Here is a 26,480-nt window from a genome sequence, read left to right as displayed (position 1 = left end):
GCTGACAACCAGCTTGGACAAAGACACCTTCAGCTGTTGCTTTGGTCTCTGCCTGATATGGTAGCTCCTGCTCTGAGCAGCCCCCTCTCTGCCCACGCTGGGAAATGGCTGAACAGACTGCCTTCTGCCCATGGGTGGGAACGGGGAGGGGGCATTAGCCTGCCCTGTTGCTTTCTCCTGCTCAAAGGACAGAGATCCTACCTGGCAACCTAGGGGGAAAGAGGGAATCCTGGCACCCTGTCCCGGCTTGGCAAGGGCTGAGTGATGAGCGTCATTGCAGGTCCTCTAGGCGAGAGCTGGCTTGCAGTTGAAGCCAGATCAGCTTCTGAGAGCCACATGGGGCCTGTGAATGGTTCTTTTTTCCTCAGGGAAAGGCAGCTTGGTTTTGAAAAGAAAAATCAATATAGGATAATTTAATTATATGGCTGTTCTCTGACAAATTGTTGGAAATTATGATGAGTGATTGATATAGTTACAATTCATTTGTTTTGATTTATGAGGGTTCTGTAGGGAAAAACCAAACTGTTTTTTTCCCTACTCACTCCACACTGGGATGAGATGTGTGGGTTTTTCCCTCTACTGATCAATTCTCTGACACCAGCTGGGTGTCCCACAGTTCAATTCAATTCTGACACTCCCTGGTGTCAGTGCAGACCCCACAGGTCAAGGGCTCAGTCCCATGATCCTGCCCTGACTTCAGACACCAGTTGCAAGTCCATAGGTCTCCAGCTTACCCACGTTTCTGTCTTGGGTACAAGATGGAGATTCTCATGACCCTCTCCTTGGGTTAAATAATATGCTAGAGCAGCTGATGGAAGCCAGGAAGACAGTTTATTTTACTGTTGCTGATTTGTTACAAAGGATTCTTTTTTTTTTTTTTTTTGAGATGGAGTCTCCCTCTGTTGCCCAGGCTGGAGTGCAGTGGTGCAATCTTGGCTCACTGCAATCTCTGCCTCCTGGGTTCAAGCAATTCTCCTGCCTCAGCTTCCCTGAGTAGCTGGGACTACAGGCGCGCACCACCATGTCCACCTAATTTTTTTTGTATTTTTAGTAGAGATAAGGTTTCACCATGTTGGCCAGGCTGATCTGGAACTCCTGACTTCAGGTTCCGATGCACCCACCTCGGCCTCCCAAAGTGCTGGGATTACAGGCGTGAGCCACTGCGCCCGGCCACAAAGGATGTTTTAAAAGATAAAAATGAATATTCAGAAGAAGAGGCACATAGGGCATGGTCTAGAAGGGTCCTGAGCACAGCGGCTTCTGTCCCCGTGGAGTTGGGGTGCAGCACTCTCTTTGCATGTGGACATGTTCACCAACCTGGAAGGTCTCTGAACCCCGAGCTTTAGGGATTTTTATGGAGGCTTCATCAGGTAGGCAAGTTTGATTATAAACTCAATCTCGAGCCCCTCTTGTCCCTGAGACTGAAAGTTCCAGGCTTCTAATCCTGGCTTGGTCTCTCTGGTGACCAGCGATCATCCAGGAGCCCATCAGGAGTAGCTTCATTAGAACAAAAGATGCTCCCATCACTCAGGAACATCCAAGAAGTTAGGAGCTCTGTGTCGGACCCGCCCATCACTCAGGACATCACCAAGATCTCAGGCACTCTGTGTCAAGAACCGGCATCGAGGACCAAATATTAGAACAAATGATTCTTAGTACCCCAATTTACAAGGGGTTTAAGAGCTCTGCATCAGGATCTGGGGGCAGAGACCAATATATACATTTCTTTTTATTTCACAGGGGTCCAACTAGTCTGAAGTAGTAAATAAGTTCAAGTAATTCAGTAAAATATCCACATGTTTAGGATTAGTAGACAGTAAGGGCAGTAGCAGCCACCCTTTATTAAGGACTTAATATGTGCTGAGTTACGTGCTTTATACATGTATTTTTGCTCATCATTACGTAATTCCTATGAGTGGGGCTATTGTGCCCATGTTAGTGAGCCTTTGGGAGGTTTCCAAGTGAGTATCACAGATGGAATTTCAGCCCAGCAATTTGATATCAAATCCCAGGCTTTGAACATGACTGCAACATGAGGTGCCTGGGACGCCCCCCTGTGTTGTCCCAGACAGCAAGTAGACATGCCTGGAAGCACTAATTTTAAACCAGTTTTAATGTTGACATTAAAGATTGACTGTTAGGATGTCCATGGCTTGCATAATTATAAACGCCCAAGGATGCTTGAAGATCATTTTCCAGGCGGCCCTAGCTCAAGTGTAGGTTGTGACACATTGGCATATTGGTAGTCCTCTGGCCTGGGCGTGGCAGGAGGGTACTGAAAGAGTCCTAGCCTTGAACATGTGGGCCTAAGCCCAGCTCACCACTAATTGGTTCTGGCATTGGACAGATTACTTCTCTGGAGGCTCAGTTTCCTCATCTGTAACCTGGAGGTAGGAGTGGAAGTGGACGTTTGTGCAGTGTTTGTGTTTGAAGACTTGGGGGCTCCTTCTCAGGCCCTGTGGTCGTTTTGTCCCCAGGTCACTCTGATTCACTCCCAAGTGCTCCTGGCTGACAAGGAGCTCCTGCCCTCCGTCCGGCAGGAAGTGAAGGAGATCCTCCTCCGGAAGGGCGTGCAGCTGCTGCTGAGTATGTGCACCCTCACCTCCCTCCCTGCCCCGCCCCGCCTGGTGACTTGTGGCTTGGAGGCTTGGTCACTGCCTCCAGCAGAAGGGTGGCTACAGTCCACCCCAGGCTCTTTTTTCCACTGTGTCCTGGGGTAGAGCATGGAGCACTCAGAAGTGGCTGTCAGCATCAAAGCCCACCTGAGCTTTGTCCAGCTGGAAGTTGTGCCCGTCCCCGGGAGGGCCTGGTACTTAACAGGATTTCATTGTCCTTGTTATTGGTTTGGATGCAGTGCAGATGGTGGGATGCCTGTCTGCTGAATGATTTTCTTAAGTGCATTTGAAGAATTTGCCCTGAATATGAAATCTCCGTGGTTGAGGGAATAGGCTTATTGGTTTATGTTTTGAGAGTGGTGAGGAGTGTTGCCTTCATGCAGAGCAGGGGACGAGACCCACTCAGCACATGCTAGAGAGTGTGGTTCTCTTCCAGTGCTGAGGCTTCCACACTCACTTCATTGCATGGGGCCCTAGCCTCCTCGAGGTGTGCAGGAGGGTGAGGTGTCTGCCCTGTGAAGGGCCCACACGGCTGCCTCAGCCTCCTTGGGGTACCTGGCTGTGGAGTGCTGCTGTCACTGTCACTTTAGGCAGTGAGTGCAATGAGCTGGCCCCTCTTTCTCTGGCTTTCCCCTTTGTCATGGTGCACTTGGAGCGCTCATCCTGCCTAGTTAGGATGGCATGGTTGGCACTCAGAGAGGCACGTCTGAGGTCTCCCATTGAATAGCATTTCCCAGAACTTCTTGGGAAACAGTCTCGCTTCCCTCCAGGGGCTTCTTGGAAACTTTCTCCAGCTGGACCCCTCGGGCCAGATGTCCAGTTCAGTTTTGTGGGGCATAGAGTGGACTGAGGGAGGGGCAGGGTGGGAAGACGGGGTGGAGCCATTGCCCAGTTGGGCCCCAGAGGTCCAGGCCCTCCCCAGGGTCAGCCTTGGCTTGAGGCCCAGTCTCAATGGGGTGCCTGCCCCCACCAGCCTCCTGGTCATGGAACCCCCTTCTAGGTGAGCGGGTGAACAATCTGGAGGAGCTGCCTCTCAATGAGTATCGAGAGTACATCAAAGTGCAGACAGACAAAGGCACGGAGGTGGCCACCAACCTGGTGATTCTCTGCACCGGCATCAAGATCAACAGCTCCGCCTACCGCAGCGCGTTTGGTGAGTAGGTGCCCAGCCGGGCCTCCCCCGTGCCTCCTTGCTCTCCAGCACCCGCTGAATTCCCTGTAGTGCTTGCCCCTAGGAGTCCACACCTCGCTGCCTACCCCCTTTCTTCCCAGCAGCTCAGACTTTAAATTCAATGAGGGTCTACCCTTGCCGAGCTCTCCTCAGCTGTGACAATGTCTCGGCTCCAGGTGGCCAAGGTGACCGGCATCTTCTGAAATTAGGGCTGCCTCCTAGTGGTAAGAGATGGGAATGGGCTCCAGGGAGATGAGCAAGGTTGGTGTTCTGTTTCTTTCCCGCTCGCTCACCTGGGTACAGCGGAAATTCAGGGTCAGGCCTTCCTCTCTTGGCAGGTGTGCCGCTGACCCCAAATCCAGATCCAAACATTTAGTCTCTTGAGCTTGGATTTATTGGGGAGTGGGGTTGATAACATGGCCTCATTTCTTAAAGCTCAGTATTTGTGTATTTAGCGGACTGGAGGTGGCAGAGGTGGACTGATGTGTGTTTAAGCCTCTATTTGTGAGTAGGAGACTCAGTGGCCAGGCCCAGTGGTTGCTTTGTGTCCTCAGGTCCCCGTCATTTACTCTCAAATGCCCTTCCCTGACAAGAAGCTCCTGCCTTGTATCCAGCAGGAAGTAATGATCCAATCCCAGGAAAAGAAAGCCGGTCCAGGCCTGTGTAGTGATGGGATTCAGGGCTTATAATGGACAGAGATCCCAGAAATTAAGACCTAATTGTCCTAATGTTGTGTTTTCAAATACAAGTTTTTAAAAAGTCCCTTTAAAAAAGCAGTTTGTCATTTATTAAAGCTCTGCATTTATTTTTAATGCTTCAGTTTTGTTTTTTACTTTTTGAGACAGAGTCTGGCTCTGTCATCCAGGCTGGAGTGCAGTGGTGTGATCTTGGCTGACTGCAACCTCCACCTCCTGGGTTCAAGCAACTCTCATGCCTCAGCTTCCTGAATATCTGGGATTACAGCTGTACACCACCAAGCCCAGCTAATTTTTGTATTTTTAGTAGAGATGGGGTTTCATTGAGTTGGCCAGGCTGGTCTCGAGCTCCTGGCCTCAAGTGATCCACCTGCCTTGGCCTCCCAAAGACCTGGGATTATAGGTGTGAGCCACCATACCTGGCTTGCATTCATTTTTTAAATCTCACCTGCATTCAAAAGTAAATTGAAGACTCAGCAAATCATTGTAACTTGCATAGAGTTATGTACATTGTGTTGACCTATTTCCACCCTGGCATCAGCAACCTTGCCTCTGTGAGGAGGAGACTTCAGGCGGGAATAAATTAGCTGGGCGGGTGGCCTCTAGAGCAGGCACCTCCAGGGGTGGTCATGCCTCAGGAGGGTGACCTGACCAGCACCCATTGACCAACGCCTAGAGCTCGCCCTCACCAGCTCCTGGTGGCCACTTACCACAGCAGCTCAATGCCTTGGTTTTGGTGTCATCTCTCCTGGCAGAGAACAGACTGGCCAGCAGTGGTGCTCTGAGAGTGAACGAGCACCTCCAGGTGGAGGGTCACAGCAACGTCTACGCCATCGGTGACTGTGCCGACCTGAGAACGCCCAAGATGGCCTATCTTGCTGGCCTCCACGCCAACATCGCCGTGGCCAACATTGTCAACTCCGTGAAGCAGCGACCTCTCCAGGCCTACAAGCCGGGTAAGAGAGGCCCCATGTGCTTTGCAGTTTTAAGAGAGTTTTAGGCTAGACATGGGGAAGCGTTTTTGGGCTATCAGATACCTGGCCACTAGAACAAGTTCTCCAAGCTGGTGATGGAAACATCCCTCTAGAGCTCTTTAAAAATAAATCAGAGCCTCACCCACCTTCCTAAAGCGATTTCACATTTCCTGGCCCTGAGTCCGAAGGCCTCGGGAAGGATTGGCGCTCTGGGAGGTGCAGCCCCAGGAGGTTCAGTGAGGTTCTGGTTGTTTCTGTGTCTCTGCTCGCAGGTGCACTGACGTTCCTCCTGTCCATGGGGAGAAATGATGGCGTGGGCCAGATCAGTGGCTTCTATGTGGGCCGGCTCATGGTTCGGCTGGCCAAGAGCCGGGACCTGTTCATTTCTACAAGCTGGAAAACCATGAAGCAGTCTCCACCCTGATGGGGAGGCCGGGCGGGAGGTGAGCTACTGCAGCAGGTGGGTGAACGGACTGCTGGGCGCATGGTACCCGCCTGGCAAGTGCTAGAACTAATGCTTTTCTTCTAGAATAAGATGCCAATGATGTGCTGGCCAGAAATGCAACTTGTATAAAACAAAAATGGGAGAGAAAGAGGCATTAAACAAATTCCCCCTTAGAGGATTCTTTCTGGGTTTCGAAGGTGTGCTTGCAGCAGTACCCACCGAGTGGCTCATGCGTGCTGGCTGCATGGTGCTGGGGAGGCCACAGCTAGCCTTCACTCTGTACCTGGCTCCTCTGGGCTATGCATGCATGTGCACTTGTGTGCATGTGTTTGTGGTCATAATGTGTGTCATTTAGAACTCTCAGAGCAGGGCAGAGAGCTGGGCTCTGGTAGCCAGTGTCTGTCTGTGACAGCAGGAAAGAGAGCTGCACATTCAGAACAAAGGAAGGACCTGAGGTGGAGAGACGCCCTGCACCCCAAACCTCTGCTGTCACACAGTGGGGGAGCCCATACATTCTGCAACAACCAGGAGGAGTTCACAGGAGCCTCGTTTTCAACTCCCTAACTGCTGCATATTCCCCATACTCCTTAGGCCTCATGGCCTCCCTACATTTCCATTTTTGTTTGTTTATTTATTTTTCAGACAGACAATTTATTTATTTATTTTTGAGACAGTCTTGCTCTGTCACCCAGGCTGGAGTCCAGTGGGACGATCTTGGCTCACTGCAACCTCCGCCTCCCAGGTTCACATGATTCTCCTGCCTCAACCTCCTGAGTAGCTGGGACTACAGGCACACACCACCACATCTGGCTAATTTTTGTATATTTTTAGTAGAGATGGGGTTTCACTATGTTGTCCAGACTGGTCTCGAACTCCAGACCTCAGGTGATCCACTCATCTTGGCCTCCCAAAGTGCTGGGATTACAGGCCTAAGCCACTACGGCCAGCACATTTCCACTTTTAGATCCTAACTCCATGCCATAGGTTACATTTAAGAAGAAAGAGCTAGCCAGAGGTTCCCTTCTGGTTATGCCACCCTGACAGAGTGTGTTTTTACACAGCTAGCAGGGTTGAGACTGCAGCCTGGCTTGCCAGCCACTGGAGGTGTTTAGGGAAGGGCAGATAATGTGACTCTTTGCGGGTGCCATCTGCTTACCCATTAGTGAACAGAAGGGGGTTCTGTGGGTGACCCTCAGCGTCTTTCTAGGTTACTCGTGGGCAGATTTATAAGTGACAAAACTCCAGCTGATGCTGGGGACAGGGAGAGGGCCCCTGAGGGACTTTGTCGTTTTGTGCTTCTGGTTTCCTCACCAACCCCAGCGTCACTTGTCTGGAGGCCCAGCCGGGCACTAATGTCTGCCACCAACTATGTTATGGTATATAAATGACTCCTCTATTTGGGAGAGATCTTCCAATCCGGAGGAGCCCTTCTTGGACGGCCTAGGTGAAATCTGCATAGCAGAAGTGATCGGTGAGGTCATCTGAATAGATTCAGGCCCCACCTCCCCACCCTGCTCCTCCCTGCTCCCTTTTGATGGTGGCCTCTGGGTACTAGGACAGAGTCCTTGGGACACCAGCCTCCCTGGGGTTCTCAGCCCATCCTGTTGGGGCTGTCGTCCAGGCCTAAGTGAGTCGTGTGCCTCTCTCAGAGGATGGTTGTTTCCCCGGCAGCTTCGTCCAAGGATCTGTCTTTATGGACCACGAAGGGAGGCCCACCTTCCCGGAGGCAGGACCTGCAGCCTGGGGCTATGGGGCTATCTGACCTGGGGCCCAGTGAGGTGGGAATCCTGGCATGTGAGTGACAGGTCTTGTTCTGTTGACTTACAATATTCTAGAGGGACCTACGCGTAGGGACACAGTTTTCCGAAAGGAGGAAAATGTTGCAATAAAAGAATATGTTGTAAGAAAGACACTGGATCTTTTATTTTTTCCTCTCATTTTCTTTTTCTTTAAAAAACAAAACGAAACCAAAAAAAGCCTGAAGCAAAATCTTTTTAGGAGTGGTTACAGATATTATAGGGGTGGGGGCGGGGGGACTAAAACAAAAGAGAAAAGCACCAGTGAGATCTTCCCATTTTCTTCTCTCTGCCACGGAACACGCACACCAATAGAGCCCAGGTCACTTATATGCCCTCTTCCCTTGGAAAAAGGAGGAACAGAAGATTTAAGAATTTTTTCTTGTGTGAGTGTGTGTAAAAGTCAATGCTATAAATCTAAAACGAGGTCTGTTTTTTTAAAAAAGTTCTAAAACAACAGGAGAAAAACACATGGACAGAAACCCCTTGCGGAGACCTGCTTCCTTATGGATGGAGGCTCTTTTGGGGGAGAGTGTGAAGGGCAGAGGGCTCCCTGCACCGGCAGGACCTGCCCTGCCCTCTACTCCCCCCGACGTCACCCATCATCTCTCCTTTTAAAAAGCAAAACCCCACTCTCCGGACCCAGGGGCGTCCTCCGATCCCTGCTGGAAAGTGCAGTGGCTACTTGGCGTCGAGCTTGGCCATCTCCTGCACGTAGATGCCGATGCTCTCGCTGTCGAAGAGCAGGAAGTACACGTTCTTCAGCGAGGACGCGCTCGAGTCGTCAAAGTGGGCTGAGATGGCTTTGAGGGTCACCTGGGCCGCGGTCTGTTTGGGAAAGCAGTTTCTGTGCCAAAGCAAAAGAAGAGCTGATGTCATTTTGGTCCCTGGGACCCATGGGAGCATGAAGTGCCTTTGTTTTTATGGAGTGGGGCCTGGCTGTGTGCAGGGCTGGTCCATGCATGATCTCCTTTGACCCTAGCCAAAGGGACAGACGGGGTGGCCTGGAGGGGGCCATGTTGCCCCACTTTATAGGTGTCACACTTACTCGGAGAGATACAATGATTTAATTAACTAATTCATTTATTTTGAGACGGAGTCTCTCTCTGTCACCCAGGCTGGAGTGGTGGCACAATCTTGGCTCACTGCAACTTCTGCCTCCGTGATTCTCCTGCCTCAGCCTCCCGAGTAGCTGGGACTACAGGTGCATGCCACCACACCTGGCTAATTTTTATATTTTTAGTAGAGATGGGGTTTCACCTTGTTGGTCAGGCTGGTCTTGAACTCCTGACCTCAGGTGATCTGCCAGCCTTGGCCTCCCCAAGTGCTGGGATTACAGGCGTGAGCCACCGTGCCCAGCCAAGCACAATGATTTTAGTCAAGGTCATAGGGCTGGCCAAGTGAAGAGTGCCCTGTATTTTATCTTTTATTAAAAATTTTTTAATTAGTTATTTTTTTTAGAGGCAAGGTCTTGCTTTGTCACTCAGGCTAGAGTGCAATGGTGTGATCATAGTTCATTGCAGCTTTGAACCTCTGGGATCAAGCTATCTGCCTCCTGCCTCAGCCTCCTATGTAGTTGGGACTATAGGTGTGTGCCTCCATGCGTGGCTAAATTTTTTTATTTTTAATTTTTTGTACAGACAGGTCTTGTTGTCCAGGGTGATCTCAAACTCCTGGCCTCAAGTGATGCTTCTGCCTCAGCCTCCCAGAGCTGTTGGATTTACAGGCGTGAGCCACCATGCCAGCTCCCTGTATCTGCATCTATGTCACCTAACCAAGTCAAGCTTGGCTTTAAAAATGCTAGCCATTCAGCATTAAAAATGGCTGGTCTTCAGAAAAGTAAACAAATTTTATTAGCTCCCTCCAAACTGGTTCATATGCTAACCAGATTGCTTAGTGAAGTGCAAAAATGTATGCTCCAAAACCTGTCTTCATAAATCCTTTTTTATGCACTTAATATTTCATAGGCACAGCCCCATGTCATTTCAGCATTGTGACTCTGGGTGGGTTGATGAAAGTTTGTTAAAGGCCTCAGGTGCCAGGGAGCTATTGATAGTGCCATCCACTGGGCTGGGGCACAGCACCAGCTTCTGGGGACACAGCCAGAGTGGTCGTTAGGGGTCAGTCACAAAGACCCCTGGGGCAGGTCCAGGAGGGTGCCTGTTAATAGGGATTCTTCCCGCTCGTATGTAGTCCAGCACAGAACAGCACTGCCAAAGTCCCACCAGTGAATGAAGGCATCTCACAGCATCTCTGGGCCTGGCCTGTTGAGACTCAATGCTGCTGGCCTAGGTTGAGATATGATTTCAGCAGGAACCTAGATCTCATTATTTTCCTCTTGGCCTTCCCAGGACACAGCTATAAACCATAGCTATATTATAAAGGGGCAGCTCTCAAGATGAGAGGGTGTTCAAAATTAAAGCAATAGATTGGCTAGGGGCATGAAGGGAGAGGATACGTTGTATGTGAGAACAGATATCCTCATTACTTATCTGAAACAATGCCCAGCTGGGATCTGTGACAATCCAGTCATTCCCCAACCTCCTCTTCAGCAATCCCTTAGGGACAGACTTTCATTTCTCTGGGTGCATTCGTCAAAGCCTCGAACTCCCAGAGCAGCAACGGAATTCCCCGGGGATTCTGGAGCCAGAGGTTGGAGATAGGAGGCCTGAGATTCTGCATTCTAACCTCGGTCACCGCTGCCTGCCTATGGACCACACTTTGACTAGCAAGGCCTTTGAGCCTGGTGTTTTCTGATCATGTGTCCTAGACATGGACAGCTGGTAGGAATATGGACTCTGAACCTGGAAGCCTCTCAAAAAATAACACACCAGCTTGCCTCTTCCTCCCGCTCCTCCCCTGGGCTGCCTTCCTCCCTGGGCTTTAACATCAAGGAGGCAGTGGGGCTGGCCCCAGCCAGGGAAGACCTGCTGCCTACGAGCCAGTGGGCTTGCTTCCCCGTGGGTTCTGAAGGATGAAAACTGGGTTTCTTGTCTCCTGGTCAGCATGCTTGGCTGTGCTGGCAGCCCTTGGTCATATCCAGATCAGATGTAAGTAGGGGGGCAGCTGATTTCCAGGGAAAAGGCTGGAAGAATCAACTCAGGGGAACTTCATCTTTTTTTTGGTTTTTTTTTTGAGATGGAGTCTTGCTCTGTCGCCCAGGCGGGAGTGCAGTGGTGCGATCTCGGCTCACTGCAACCTCTGCCTCCTGGATTCAAGCGATTCTCCTGCCTCAGCCTCCTGAGCAGCTGAGACTACATGCCCAGCTAATTTTTGTATTTTTAGTAGAGACGGGGTTTCACCATGTTGGCCAGGCTGGTCTTAAACTCCTGACATCGGCCTCCCAAAGTGCTGGTATTATGGGCGTGAGCCACCGTGACTAGTGGGGAGTGCATCTTACCTGCCGCTGGGGAAAGGCGGGAACGCGACGGACTTTAGTTTCTTGTCCTCCGCTGCTGACAGGCAGTTTTTGATGGTCTCTTCAAGTTGTTCTTCGCATTTGTCGGAACCCCACTGAGGGATGTGACAGTGGATGACAAATTTGGCTGCGAGTCCACTGGATTGGCTGACGGCGGCTGGGACACAGGAGAGAAAATGCCGCAGGTTATTTCCCAAGGTTTCCTAGGTTATAGCCTAACCCCATTGTGTACCCGTTAGATCCGTGGGAGACAAGGCAGTGAAAGACACGTTGGCTGGGCAGCACCCCGTGCTTCTGATGTGGACTGTGTTTAACAGAGAACAAGAGCTGGGTTGGATCACTTTGCACAGTTGGCACAGCTTTGGGTAGAGGCGATTACATCACTTTCATATGGTCGGCCAACTAGTGCCTGGGCTAGGCTACCTCCTCACAATGGTTCCTAAAGGGACACATCAAATCCTCTGTGGTGGCTGCGGTAGGTAAAGTGATGGCATCCCAAAACATCCACATCCTAATCCCTGGAACCTGTGGATGTTCCCTTACATGGCAAAAGGGACTTTGCAGAGCTGATAAGTTAGGGATCTTGAGATGGGGAGATGACCCTGGACTGTCTGGGTGAGCCTGGGGCCTCATAAGAGGGAGGCAAGAGGGTCAAAGGCAGGAGAAGGCCGTGTGATGATGGAAACGGGGGTTGGAGCGATGTAGCCAGGAGCCAAGGAATGCTGCTGCCTAAAAGCTGGAAAAGGCAAGGGAGGGACCCTTCCCTGAGCCTCCAGAAGGAGCCAGTCCTGCCAACGCCTGGATCTTAGGCTCCTAAAACTCACTGTGGACTTCCGGCCTCCAGAACTGTAAGAAGATAAATTTGTGTTGTTTGAAGCTATGGACTTTGTGGTAACTTGTTACAGTAGCCACAGGAAATGAATACAGTGGCATTTATTTTTTTTATTACTTTTTTGAGACAGAGTCTTGTTCTGTCACCCAGGTTGGAGTGCAGTGATGCCATCTCAGCTCACTGCAATCTCTGCCTCCTGGGTTCAAGTGATTCCCCTGTCTCGGGCACCCAACGTGCCAGGATTACAGGTATGACCCACCACACCTGGCCTATAGTGGCTTTTAAAAACTAGACATGCCTGGGCCCCACCCCACAAGCTCCTGACTCTGTAGGTCTGGTGTAGGGGCTTACGCTTATGTGATTTCAGGACCGTCTATGAGTTGAGAACCACAGAACTTGATTATATAGTTACTTGGACATGGATTGCCATTTGATGATCTCTACATGCCCTGCAGAGAGTGGTTTCAAAAGTGGGTTGTGAAATTGAATTAGGCCAGCCTTGTCTCAAACTTTCAATCATACTCCTTTGTTTTACTGTTTTACTCCCCTAAACATGGTTCCTATCGGTGACAGAGTTGATAAACCCCGTGGCTACTAAGCTGGAGGGAAATCCCTGTGGCCGTTGGTCCCCAGGGGAGCAGTTCTCTTGGATCTGCCTGGGCTAGCTGCAGCTTCAGCCACCAGCTCCGTGCCTCCACGCTGCCCTGCACCCTGTGCCTCTCCAGGAACCCAGGAACCGGCATAGCAAGGGTCTGTGGCCACTAGGGGCAGCGCTTGTAACAGTAATGTGTGTCTACCGTATTCCAGAGCTATGCGTGGGGTTGGAGTGAAAGATGGACTGGAAATCTATGGCGGCCACCTAGTTTATGATAAGTGTTTCCTGGCAATGTCCAGTGTCAGGGAGCACGGACTGCACTTCCTCGCATGGGTGGAATCCAAATCCAAGGGACCCCTTCATCCATCAGGGGAGGCTGTAGGCTCCTTGCCTTCCAGTGCCTGGCGGGGGCACAGCATCATCACACATGAATGCCTGAGTGCAGGACTCAGGCCACACAATACAGCGAGGTCCTGGGCAGGGCCCACCATGCATGTTGACTCTATAACCGTGTATATTTGTGCACCAGAAGCAGGGTGTCTCTCTGGCCTGAACAATGATGCCCCTCAAACTGGGGCTGCTCTGCTGAGAACCAGGGGCCCTGGGGATGGGCCTTGCTTGCGACGTGCGATTTTCCCGAGCTTCTGGCTGCTACTGCATGCTGGACAGAGTTGGCTTGTCACAGTCATGGCTGATTTATTTCATATGTTTTAAAACTATAATCATGTTACTAGCAGAATGGTATTAATCCTCTAATGTAAAGTCTTATTATTTTTGAGATAGAGTCTCCCTCTGTCGCCCAGGCTGGAGTGCAGGTGCAATCACAGCTCACTGCAAACTCCACCTCCCAGGTTCAAGTGATTTGATTCTCCTGCCTCAGCTTCCTGAGTAGCTGGGATTACAGACGCCTGCCACTATGCCTGGCTAATTCTTTGTAGAGATGGGGTTTCACCATGTTGGCCAAGTTGGTCTTGAACTCCTCACCTCAAGTGATCCACCCACCTCAGCCTCCCAAAGTGCTGGGATTATAGGTGTGAGCCACTGTACCCGGCCAAAAGTCATTTTTAAATAAAAGGAATATGTTCCTATTGGCAATGTCAAACATCCAATCAGGGAAAAAATGACTTTCAAGGTAGCGCATGATGACATTTCAGTCCAAAACCAAGTATTTTCACGGCAACTGGAAATGGAAAAGGTGGCTTGTAGCCGTAATGCTTCGTAATGTTCTCTAGAGGTGTTGAGGATGGGGGCCAAGTTATTACAAGGGTTGGGACCCCAGTATTTGGTATAAGCACCTATCCACATAATGACTGGGGGCATTCTCTTACCTAATGTGATGTCGCCTGGTGAAGACCTGCATTCTGAGGGTGGCAGTGCTGCTGCTAGGACCTTCTAGAACCTTCCCTCAGGTGAGCCATCACAGTTCTTGGAGTCACTACAGCAAAAGGGGACTCTAGGGTGGCCCCTTGTCCTGCTGAGAGGCTGCTACTGCTGATCCCTGGTTTCAGTGACACTGTGGGTTTTCTTTCAATGGTGCCTCAGTTTCCCACAATGGCCTCTCTTCTTCCTGCCTGTCTGGGCCCAGTGTTCTCTCTCCTGCAGCCACAGCTCCTAAGCAGCCATCCACAAGCCATTTTCCTCCTTAGCTTTCAACAGGGACCTGTACCTCATTACCTTTCTGGTGCCCCAGGGCTAACGTGTGTCCAGTAAAATGGTCATTCACTCCTGAAACCTGATTCCCCTTTCCCCCTCTCTGTCACTGCAGACACCAGTCAGTTTCCTCTGTCTTGTCTCATTCCAGGCCCATGTACTTCATTTTCACCCTCACTCCACTCCCACCCTCATCCAATACTGCTTTCTCGATGGTCTTCGGGCCCCCAGCCTCCTTCTGCTAAATCATCCTCCATATGGTTGCTAGAGTCAGGTTCCTTAACCTCCACATTTAAACTCAGAATCTGCAACTGCTCCTGATTGAGGACCTGGCCTTACAGTCAGGCTGCCTTCAGGGTCTGGCCCTCTCCCCTTGGAGTCTGTGCATTTCTTGCTTCTTCTGGATGCCTGGTCATCCTCCAGCCAGTGGGCTCAGTCCCCTGCACACACTGGGTCTGGCTGCACCTCTGTCTCCACACCCCTCTGTCCCTACTCCCTCACCCGTTCTCTTTGGGCCTCTGCAATGCAATTCAGCAGCCAGTTGTGCTAAGTGATGTACGGTGCTACGCTGGGCTCCCTCCCTGCTTGTAAAGTTCAGGAGTGTTCAGGGCTTATGTTTACATCCACATCCCAATGCCTGCGCCCTACAGCGCACACTGTAGATGCTTAACATGAACTGCTTCTGCCCAGATGATGTCTTCACTGAAACACTTTTGTGTTCCTTGCTGCTGCCTGGCTCCTACCACAGTGACTGGCAGGCAGGTGCTCAAATATTCAACAAATGAATGAAAGGCCTGACTTTTCATCAGTTTGCTCAGCCTGGAAACTCTGGCCCTACCCTTAGCTCCAGCTTCTGCCGCCCTGAACATGCAGCATCACTGCCTCTCACTGGCTCTGCTCCTGAAATATTTTCTTGATCCACCCTCCTCCACCCCCTGCCACAGGGTGGACCTGCACTGCAGTTGATCTGTTTTAACCATGTTAAGATGCACTTTTTTTTTTTTGTTTAAACATTTTAATATTGTTGAAATCAGGAAGCATCTTAGAATGGCTGTCAGCCTAGGGCTGAGTTCTTCCAGAAAGAAATTATATTTCCTTCTGTGTCACCTGCAGACACTATCAAACTAAGGCTATGTCCCACTCTCTCCTCTGCCTGCGGCTTTGAGCAGCAGTGGATCTGGCTGCAAACCTTCAGTAGCACTGGCTTGTGGTTCAAATTTTTTTTATTTTTGAGATGGAGTCTTACTCTGTTGCCTAGGCTGGAGTGCAATGACACGATCTTGGCTTCCTGCAACCTCCGCCTCCTGGGTTGAAGTGATTCTCCTGCTTCAGCCTCCCGAATAGCTGGGATTACAAGCACATGCCACCATGCCCGGCTCATTTTTGTATTTTTAGTAGAGACGGGATTTCACCATGTTGGCCAGGCTGGTCTTGAATTCCCGACCTCAGGTGATCTGTCTGTGCCTCTGCCTCTCAAAGTGCTGGCTATTACAGACGTGAGCCACTGTGACTGGCCAAATTCTTTAGTGAGCCTTTTTTTTGGCCCTTGTCCATTGGATGCCCAGGTCAAGATATTTGCTGCTCCTTTCTGCATGGTGGGTTCATGTCTTGCTTGCGGTTATACTGAATGTGCCCCTGCTTTATGTGGGGCCTATTAGATACCTTGTTTTGGAAAATTTAATCTTTCTTAGTGGTACATACAATAAGAGTGTATCTTACAACTGATGGCGTTTTTAAATGAAATGCAATGTGGTGAACTGTCTCCCCTTCTCCATTTTCCCCAGGGTGCAACCACTGGCTGGCCCCAGACCATGGCTTCTTACCCCTAACATACCTGCAACCATTTCTTAGCTCAAAATTGTGTCCTGCGGTCCTCTCCTTCCTTCTAGGTTCAGGTCTGTTTCTTTACACAGCCTTTTGTATGCCTTCCAGCTAGTGTGTGGATTGCTGCCTCTCAGCTCTGCATGTCTGAAAAAACATCTTTTGTCCTCATTCTTGAATGCTAATGTAGCAACATGTGGAATTCTTGGTTGACAGTTATCTTTTTTCCCCTCAGTGCTTTGAAGCTACTTCTTTCCTGTCGCCAAACATCTTTTTTTGCTGATGAGAAGTCTGCCGTCACTAGAAGAACCATCATTTCTTTACAAATGATCTGCCGCTCCTCTCTGGTTACTTTGAAGGTTTCTTTTGATTTTTGAATTTCTGAGGCTTTACCACAACACTCCAGGTTTTGGATTTATTTTCATGCATTTTGCTTGATATTTTCAGCTTAAGGGCTCATGTTTCATTCTGGAAAATTCTCAGCTATGATCTCCTTAAACACTGCTTCTCTACTTTCTATTTTCTGCCTTTGGAACTCTGTTTAGAAGTGTGTTGGTGCTGGGCACGGTGGCTCCTGCCTATAATCCTAGCACTTTGGGAGGCTGAGGTTGGAGGATCACTTGAGCCCAGCAGTTTGAGATCAACCTGGGCAACATAGCAAGACCCCATCTCTATTTAAAAAATAATTTTAAAAAGAAGTGTGTTGGAGCCTCTCATTCTGTGTAGAGCAGCTATTTTTCTCTCCTTTGCACCCTATCAGGCAGTTTCTGGGGATCCTTCCCCACACCCAGGCCCCCAGTCCAGATGCGGTCTTAGATGCCTGATTCGGGGCTTGGTCTCATAGTTATATTGGAGATGTGGAGGACCCAAACATTGATTCAGTGGGCAATGTGGCCCTAAGCTTGGGTGAGGGGCTCTCTTCTCCCTTCTGCTATCCTAGAAAGACAGATTTTACACAAGTTGTAGCCCTGGGCGGTGGCCAGAGCTTTGGCTTCCTGTAAAGGTGCAAGAGTCTCATGCAGCCCCTTGCTTTGAGCAGTGAGCCGAGCCCTCTTTATACGTGAAGCAACTCTGCATCTTACAAACCTGGAGGCCAGGCCTGGGGCGGCGGCCTCCTGGAAGTGCTGCTGCAGCTCTCCTGTCTCTATCTACAGAGGCTTATCTTGTATTTGAGTGTGGCTCGGTCTTACAGTTTTTACAAAGACACTGCATCTATTACTGCTATGCCCATAGGGAGTGGTGGGTGCAGATTTAAAGTGTGGGCTCTTGTTCTTTCCTGGACTAGAAGACCCCATTACTCTTATAACAAGTCTAATCAGGACAGCCCCCTACCTTGCTTCCAAGGGCCAGCGTGTCCATATAGGGTCAGATCCAGACCTCTTCGCGCAGCCCATAGGCCCGGCCTCATCCTGGCTGCTGTTCCTTTCCTCCCACGTGCTGACCCGAGACTCCCTGCTCATGCAAGACCCGTGTCTTCTCGTACGCAGTGCTCCTATTGCCCTCCGCATCCCACGCCCATGGGGTCTCCAGCCTCACTGCAGTCCTCCCACACTCCCCCACGCTGAGGTCATGCTCCTGCTCCGTGCCCTATTTATGCGTCTGAGGGCAGCAGTGGGTTTTATTTTCCTCTGAAGCCCTGCAGCACTTGGCACTGACTGAGGGTACAAGGGTGAACTGACTGGGAGTCATGTGGGTGGGAACATGGATCTGAGGTTGGATCCACCGGTCAAAATTGTTGCCTCATAGACTGGACAACAGATGTTCAAATAAAAACATGTATTGCAGCTCTATTCACAATCACCAAAGGTGGAAACAGCCCAAATGTCCATCAGTAGATGAATGGTTAAAAAATGTAGCTGGGCGCGGTGGCTCACTCCTGTAATCCCAGCACTTTAGGAGGCCGAGGTGGGTGGATCACGAGGTCAAGAGATCGAGACCATCCTGGCCAACATGGTGAAACCCCGTCTCTACTAAAAATACAAAAATTAGCCAGGCGTTTGGCATGCGCCTGTAGTCCCAGCTACTTGGGAGGCTGAGGCAGAAGAATTGCTTGAACCCAGGAGGCGGAGGTTGTGGTGAGCCGAAACTGTGCCACTGTGCTCCAGCCTGGCAACAGAGCAAGACTCCATCTCAAAAAAAAAAAAAAAAGGAATATTATTCAGTCATGAAAAGGAACAAGTACTGACACATGCTACAGTATGGATGAACTTTGAAAAACAATGTTAATTGAGAGAAGCCAGACATAAAAGTCATATATTGTGTGATTCCATTTATATGAAAAGTCCAGAATAGGCAAATCCATAGAGACAGAAAGTAGATTAGTGCTTGCCAGGGCCCGAGGAGGCACTGGGCATGACTGCTTAATGCTTAGGGGATTTCTGAGTGAGGTGCTATCAAAGCTCTGGACTAGGTAGTGGTGATGGTTGCACAACATTGTAAAAGTACTTAATGGCACTGAATTACATGCTTTAATATAGTTCCAGTGGGCGTGTGCAGTGGCTTATGCCTGTAATCCCAGCACTTTGGGAGGCCAATGCAGGTGGATCACTTGAGATTAGGAGTTTGAGACCAGCCTGGCCAACATGGTGAAACCCCGTCTCTACTAAAATACAAACACTAGCCAGGCATGGTGGCATGTGCCTGTAATTCTAGCAACTCAGGAGGCTGAGGCACGAGAATTGTTTGAACCTAGGAGGCGGAGGTTGCAGTGAGCTGAGATCGCACCACTGCACTCCAGCCTGGGTGACGGAGTGAGACTCTGTCTCAAAAACATAAACAGAAACAAGAAAACAATAGTTGCAGCGGTAAATCCTAGGTATGTGTATTTTATGGCACACATGCAAAATTCACCCAATGGCTCTAGATCATTTTGAGGGATCTGATGCAAATTGACTTGAATTATTCAGACGTATTGCAGTTCCTGGGACATCTGAAAGGATATCCATGGGCCTGCTCAGATGACCTGAGGTGCTAAAATAGCTTTCTGATTAGTTATGACATACTTTGTCTCATAAGCTGAATAGGCATGAGGCACGTGAGGCTGGAGATTCCAGAGAGGAGGGTGAGGCCATGCTGGAGACAGGAGCCCAATTCCACACTTACCTTCAGCGACTTCCAAAGGGCCTTGGGATTTGCGAAGCTCCTTTACCGTTTCCAAGAACTCTTTCCCCCCAGCCTTTTCCAAGGCTTTACCTGCAAAGGAGAGCAATGGGAAGCCACTGTGGTTGTTCTTTCAATGGAATAATACTGTGTGACGTAGTTGTAGCAGGCCAGGAGAAAAAAAGCACTGTTAGAAACCGGGAGTTGACCTCCCAATTGTTATCCTGGTTTGCCAGTGGTCACTGGAGGCAGGGGTCTCTGGGCTGCCGTCTAGCAGACTTAGATTAGCAAGCTTTTATAAAGGATCTTGTAAGGGGTGACTTGGCCATAAAGCAGTCTCATGGGCTGAGTCCTGTAGATGATTTAAAAACAAAACAACAAAAAACTGACACTTGAGTGTTGTGCCCTACAGTCTTAGTATTCATGTTGAGAGCTCTGGAGTCCTGGTCCCATCGCAGTGCCAGCAACATACTGTAAGTGCTTGGAGTCAAAGGGCAGACACAGGCCCAGGGCAGCCTGGCATGCTGTCCCCCCAACCTCATGCTGTTCTCAATGGAGAAATGCAGAGAGGCTAATCTCTAAGGACTTTCCTGCCAGGAGATGCCCTTGGCCTTTGATGTCGGGGAATGCCCTACTTTTTATTTTCTTTTCCTACCTCAGCTCTTGCTTCTACACAGGCCAAGGGGAACCCCTGGGAGATGACAGGATGCCACCACTGACCCTGCAGGAACCCCGCCTGCGTGCACCTGTGCATCCCGCTCTCCTGTCTCTGAGATGACATGGGTGTTTTGTCCAGACTGGGATGACTGCTGCTTTGGGGCAGCAGATGAGGTGTTTTTCAGGTGTTTTCATCTTCTAATGAACTTGGTGATCTGGATGTCTAGGGCAAGTCTCAGCTCTCTCTTTATGAACCATCACCATTATTCTTGTTCAGTTCAGAGTCTTCCCCAGGGCCTGGTGGTGATGCTTCCCACACCACAACTACAAGTGTCTATTCCAGTGGTCACTGAACACTGGGGGAGGGTGTATGGAGGGGGTTTCTTCGTTAAAGTGCTTGGATTTCCATGATGCAACTGGGAAATGGAGATTGTGCATCATACCCAGTACCTCTGAGACTCCTTTCTGGCCCCCAGACTCCTGGACACTGTTGATTTATTGAGTCCAGAAGCCTGGAGAAGGCGGGGTAACTGAAGCTGGCAGCCCGTTCATGTTGAGAAGCAGGAGGCTAGGTCTATACTGCTGCCCTCTGTATTCAGGTCAACGGCCAAATGGGAATGTGTAGAAGGGGAATCCACCCTCCTCACTGAAGGCTTTTAAGAAAAAAGCAGCCTGGAGAGAGGTATCTCTCTACAGAAGCATTCCAGAGAAGAAAAGAAGTAGTGCTAGAATGAGAATACCACAGCTTTACAACTCCTAATGAATGGTGGAATCTGGAGAAGAGGCATCAGTGGCCACCAGCATCACACGAAGACAGACAACCAGGCATGATACGCCTCCTGAGGCATGAGCGCTCGCCACTGACCAGGGAGTCTTGGCAAAGTTTCAAACCTACGCCTCATGAAACCTCTAGATCCAACTACTGAGTTGTAAAAAAACAAAGAAACATGTTTCATGATGCCAGGAGGATGTAATCAACAAAATCTGGACTGTGTGAAACCCCACAGGGCAAATGGCCCGGCTTCCTCAACAAATGAATTGCAAAGAAATAAGAATGAAATAGAGGTGAAGGGGGAGCCTATGGTATAAGAGACTTCTCAACCAACTGCCGTGTGTGGACTTATTTGGATCCTAAATCAAATAAACAAATTTTCTTTTTTTCTTCCTTTCTCCCTTCCTTCCTTCTTTCTTTCTCTCTCTCTCTTTCTTTCTTTTTCTCCTCTCCCTCTCCCTCTCTTTCTTTCTTTCATGAGACAAGGTCTCACTCTGTGGCCCAGGCTGGACTGTAGTGGCAAGATCCCAGCTCACTGCAGCCTGAAACTCCTGGGCGATCCTCCCACCTCAGCCTCTCACTGTAGCTGGGACCACAAGCATGTGCTACCATGCCTGGCTAATTTTTATATTTTTTGTAGATGTAGGGTTTCGCCATGGGCCCAGGTTGGTCTGGAACTTCTGAGCTCAAATGGTCCACCCACCTCAGCCTCCCAAAATGCTGGGATTACAGAAGGGAGCCACTGTACTTGCCCTCCCCACTTTTAAAATAAGAAATGGATGCCTGTAATCCCAGCACTTTGGGAGGCCGAGGCGGGTGGATCACGAGGTCAAGAGATCGAGACCATCCTGGTCAACATGGTGAAACCCCGTCTCTACTAAAAATACAAAAAATTAGCTGGGCATGGTGGCGCGTGCCTGTAATCCCAGCTACTCGGGAGGCTGAGGCAGGAGAATTGCCTGAACCCAGGAGGCGGAGGTTGCGGTGAGCCGAGATCGCACCATTGCATTCCAGCCTGGGTAACAAGAGCGAAACTCCGACTCAAAAAAAAAAAAAAAAAAGAAATGGGGGTCCCACTATATTTATTGTCCATGCTGGTCTCAAACTCCTGGGCTCAAGCGATCCTCCTGCCTCAGCTTCCCAAGTAGCTGGGACTACAGGATTGTGCTACTGTGCCTGGTTTAAACAAATATTTAAAAAACTTGACATTTATGATGTAACTGGAATGGGAACACTGGTAATTTGCTGATATTGCTATCTTTTTTAAGGTATGATAATGGTATTGCGCCTGTGTTGTTAAAAAACTGCCCTTATCTTCTAGAGATCATTGTGAAATATTCACAGATGACGTGTGGAAGTATGTGGAAGGGGTAAGATCTGAAACAAATGTGGCCATGGGTGCTGATTATTGCATCTGGTTGTGTAGGGTTTCATGATACTTTTCTGCTGTTCTTGTGTATGCTCAACTTTTTCCACAATAACATAATGTTTTGAAAAGAGTAAGGGGGGCCTTGGCTGTGGGATGGCTAGTTTGGGTGATGGTGGTGGAGAATGGAGTCATCATGGGAGGGACTCCTCCTAACACAGCAGCAATAAAACACCTGTCAATTACTAACTACCTCAGAGCCCAGCACTGCGCTAGGCCCATCCGTGTATCCTCGATTTCATCTTCTCAGCACCCCTATGGACAGGTACTATTGTTATCTTCCCTTACAGAGGGAAACAAAGGTTCAGGGAGGTCTAGAAACCTGCCAAAGCTCACACAGCTAGGAAGCAATTCAGAAAAGCTGGGACAGTCCAGGCAGGCTGACCTGGAACCTGCCCTCTTAACCACCTGGCTGCCTTTGGCCCATTTCTCCTCCCAAGACCCTGAAGAGGTTGGCCTTAGAATCCACTGCTGAGATCTGAGCATGAATTTTTGCTCTCAGACCAGTTTTCTTTCTACTCTGCCACCATGCCAATTAATAAAAGAAGCATATTGTTTTTATTACATAAAAATTTAAATACTACAGAAATGTGTGAAGTATGAACACTGCAGTGTCAGTGAGAGGCAGGACACCTATTAAAAGAGCTCCAGATGATGGCCACTAGAGGGCGTCCTTCCATGGAGAGTGGAAGGAGACCTGTTTCTCTGTAACGCTCTTTCTTCAGGGCTGTCCTAGCTGCTTTTCAGCACAGCAAGTGGCCTCTGAGGTCAGGAGGACACCCTGAGTGAGCCCAGCTGCCTGGGACCCCTAGTGCTACCACCCAGGGCTGAACTACTAGCATCTACCTCAAATCGCCTCCCTCACAGGTAAGCCCTGTGCCCTAGGGACAAAGCCCCTTCTGTGCCAACTACCCTTCCCATGGAGAGTTTAAGGCAGTTCTGCCTGGTAAAATGGATGGGATGCGGACTGTTGCATGCTGTTATTTCCAGCGCCCATAACAGCTTGAGCTCCCAAGCTCCTCCATCCTGCCTAGTAACAGCTCCCCCTGCCACTCGTGGGACAGGGGGCAAAGCACAGGCAAAATAACTCAGTGCTCATAGCTTAATGGACAACCGAATTTTTTCTAGATGTCCATCTCCCTTTTATCAATAGCATTCTCAGTATTGAAGCTTATGATATATGTAAACATGTACAACAATATTTACAGTAGCACTATTCACTATAGCCCAAACTGGAAACCACCCCAAATGTCATCCGTGGTAGAATAGATAAATAAACTTTCATTATTTATACCATGTCATACTACAGAGCAAGGAAATGAATGAATACAACCATACTCAACAACGTGGATAGATTTCACAATACTAAGTTGAGCAAAAGGAGTCAGACCCAGAAGAGGACATGATTTCATCTAAACAAAATTCAAGACAGATGTGAAACCCATCTCTGCTTTTAGAAGACAAGACAGTGGTTACTCTTGGAAGAGATACTGCCTGGGAGTGGGGGCTGAGGAGGACTTCTGGGGTGCTGGTAAGGGTCTGCTTCAGGATCTTGGTGCTGGTTACAAAGTGGGGTCTACTTTGAGAAAAATTCATCAAGCTGTACAGTAATGATTTGCTTTTGCACAATACCCAGATAAAAATTTCAGAAAAATACATGCAGAATTAAAACAAAGTTCGCTTCTCTCTATTGAAGCTGTTCAACTATACTTAGAGACAGAGTTTGACATGGGAACCCAGCAATGGGACAGCCAGTTGACAATGACCAGCTTCATAAGAACTTGCCTCAACGGTGGCCTATTCTATGGCACTTCTACTGAAGTCTCAGGACCTTACCTATATCTTCTTTGAGGTCAATTTCGGCTGTGGTTGGATGGACAATGCCCTCCACTCTCATGGAGCCAATATGGCTGATGTCACTCTGGGTTAAGGACAGCTACATTAGGAAGAAAAGATGGAGAATGTGGAAAAGATAAAATCCTGTTGAAAATCCTTATGTTTTACCTGCATTTATTAATGCTCTTTCATTATTCATACTCAATGTCAACATAAGGCTGCACAGAGAGTGACAACCTCCAGTTTCCCAGGTGTCTGATTTGCAATAAGCTCTTTGAGCTCAGTGGATTTGCTTTTTACTTTGGGGCTGGCAGCATCAACAAATCCATTTCCTCTTCCCTGGAACAGGAACAGGAACAGGACCTCCCCTCTCTTTCTTTCTTTCCCTTACATCTCAGGCCTTTGGTTCCCAGCCCTGGTGGCCTTGGTTTTTGGTGATGCATCCTCTGAGCAGCCCCTGCAAGGAAACCCAGGGCTTGCTCTCTCTTCTCCCCTCAGCACCCTGCATTCTCCCTAGAGGAGCACAAAATTTGTGGGGCAGGGGTCTGAAGCCAATAACCTTGCTGGAGAGAAGCAATGGGCTCTGGGATCCTGGCTTGGGTGTGTCTGGCTCCCTTGCCCTTTGGAGACCACAGTCTTGGGGCTACCCTTGGGAAATGCTACCCTATGTGTTCATAGTAGAGTGGAATGGAGGGCATTCTCCATTGTTGGTCTGTGTGAGCAAGACCTTTATGTTCCCCTAGCTAAGTGAGAGAAAGCTAATCATCATGTAACAGTGAACAGGCCTGAGACGGGGCATAAATTCCACTCTTTGTTTCCCTGCTTTCATCAGTGATGTATTAGTAACCGGCCACACCGATGCTCTTCTTAGAACATGCTCTTCCCAGTTCTTTGAATGGAGACTTACTATGGTGTCAGGATGGAAACATTCAGCTACCAGAGATATGATTAATGGACTCTTTCCTTGGGTGTCTTATTTCAGCCCCAGTTGACTTGGTAGATAAATTGTCTGCTCAGTAAACTTTACACTAGTAGGAATGAATTATTTGCATGTCTGGCTGGGCTGCTGTTGTGTTGCTGAAGACTGTTCAAATGTATAGCCCTGTTTGTTTTCTTTCTAGAGCCTAGGAAGGCAGGCAGACTAAATTATTGGCAAATAATTCATTTCTAATACCAAGAATGTTCGGGAAACATATATTTCTATTTCCTTTCTTTGATAAATTACATTGTACCATGTAAGATGGGCCTCTCAGAAGCTGTTTGAGAAAGTTAGCGATGGATTTTTTTTGGCAGATGTAGAAATAACTGGGGTGTGGGGAATTCCCAGCAAAACCAGTAATGCCATCCTATCTACTGACCAGAAAGAGCGTCTATGCTTACCCTTGTCTGACCAATGCTAGCATTAACAATTCTCAGCAAAAAAGAGCTCGTTCACTCTCACAATGCTGACACTGCCACAGCTCTTTAGTTTAAAAATGAATAATTCAAGACTGCAGTGAAAGTCGTTATTAGGGAGGCGAGGGAGGCACCATAGCTTGTAAACAGCAGGTTACAAAAATACACTAGTGTTTTAATACAGCACAGTGCAATTCTCCTTGTTACCTTCTGTCCCAGAACAAGGCTCTTAGAAGACAGAATGGTGAATCCATCCCCCGGCCCGTCTTCAGAGGTGGAATTTGAAGTTCCTTCTTTATCACTGTCCTTTGGTTTGGACTGTTGGTAAAAATCAGAAGGCCAGATGAGAACCAATCCAGAAAAAGCCTGAGCTGCCTCTATTAAGCGCTTCTCATGGCTGTCACCAAGTTGAACATGAAAGGAAGCGGCTAGACGATGGGTTCTGCTGTTTCTTCATGGAAGGAAGCAAAAGTCAGCAATAAAGGAAAGAAGGGGGTACTGCAAAATAGCCAAATAGAAAGTGTGTAAAGGGCTCACTCGTCCCTGTGGTCCTCACCTACCCCTGTGCACCAGTACGTTGTCTTTGCTCTTTTTTTTTTTTTTTTGAGACAGAGTCTTGCTCTGTTGCTCAGGCTGGAGTGCAGTGGCATGATCTTGGCTCACTGCACACTCTGCCTCCCGGGTTCAAGCAATTCTCCGCCTCAGCCTTCCGAGTAGCTGGGATTACAGGTACCTGTCACCATGTCCGGGTGATTTTTGTATGTTTAGTAGAGATGGGGTTTCACAGTTTTGGCCAGGATGGTCTCGATCTCTTGACCTTGTGATCCGCCTGCCTCTGCCTCCCAAAGTGCTGGGATTACAGGCATGAGCCACTGTGCCTGGCCTGTCCTTGCTCTTTTTAATGCCTGCAGCTCATGACCACAGGCATCCGAGCCGAGGGGGCCATTGATACCTCCTTTATCCCCAGGATTTCTCAGGCACAGAGGCAGCGTGGAACGAAACACCCACAACTTCTACAGCAACAGCAGGGCTGTCCAACAGAACTTTCTGCGATCATGGGAATAGTCTGTCTGTGATCCTCAATAAATGTGGCTAAGCGCTTGAAATGTGGCTGATGCAATCAAGGAGCTGAATTTTAAATTTGATTTAGTTTTAATTCAAATCTAAATAGCCTTGGCTGGGTGCCTTGGCTCACGCCTGTAATTCCAATGCTTTGGGAAGCTGAGGCAGGAGGTGGCTTGAGCCCAGGAGTTTGAGGCTATAGTGAGCTATGATCTTGCCAC

At 49.1% G+C, this 26,480-nt stretch overlaps 2 protein-coding genes across 6 annotated transcripts in view; one reads left to right on the top strand and one right to left on the bottom strand.

Moving 5' to 3' along the window:
- AIFM2 (apoptosis inducing factor mitochondria associated 2) overlaps positions 1-17,172 on the top strand; it is a 29,921-nt gene extending 12,749 nt beyond the window's left edge. For 2 of the 5 annotated variants that reach the window (XM_012460325.2, XM_012460327.3), the window contains exons 6-9: positions 2,478-2,586; positions 3,616-3,768; positions 5,237-5,437; positions 5,728-8,343. In XM_012460325.2, the coding sequence (XP_012315748.1) occupies positions 2,478-2,586; positions 3,616-3,768; positions 5,237-5,437; positions 5,728-5,879 (615 nt within the window). In that variant the 3' untranslated portion in view covers positions 5,880-8,343. Of the gene's footprint in view, positions 1-2,477; positions 2,587-3,615; positions 3,769-5,236; positions 5,438-5,727; positions 8,344-16,247 lie in introns of those variants that run through there. The other 3 variants (XM_064374237.1, XM_064374234.1, XM_064374236.1) reach the window with 3 other exon arrangements.
- LOC105722660 (core histone macro-H2A.2) overlaps positions 7,776-26,480 on the bottom strand; it is a 59,277-nt gene continuing 40,572 nt past the window's right edge. Inside the window, exons 5-9 of the mRNA XM_021676346.2 lie at positions 25,405-25,515; positions 23,803-23,902; positions 19,115-19,204; positions 11,097-11,271; positions 7,776-8,543 (exon numbers count right to left, since the gene is read on the bottom strand). Coding sequence (XP_021532021.1) covers positions 8,378-8,543; positions 11,097-11,271; positions 19,115-19,204; positions 23,803-23,902; positions 25,405-25,515 — 642 coding nt within the window. The 3' untranslated portion in view covers positions 7,776-8,377. The remainder of the gene's footprint in view (positions 8,544-11,096; positions 11,272-19,114; positions 19,205-23,802; positions 23,903-25,404; positions 25,516-26,480) is intronic.

The sequence above is a fragment of the Aotus nancymaae genome, unplaced genomic scaffold (assembly GCF_030222135.1).
Source record: "Aotus nancymaae isolate 86718 unplaced genomic scaffold, 86718_ANA_hifiasm-v0.15.2.pri h1tg000010l, whole genome shotgun sequence".
NCBI classification, from domain to species: domain Eukaryota; kingdom Metazoa; phylum Chordata; class Mammalia; order Primates; family Aotidae; genus Aotus; species Aotus nancymaae.
Note: the sequence above shows the minus strand (reverse complement) of the source record. Positions and strands in the feature narration are given on the sequence as shown.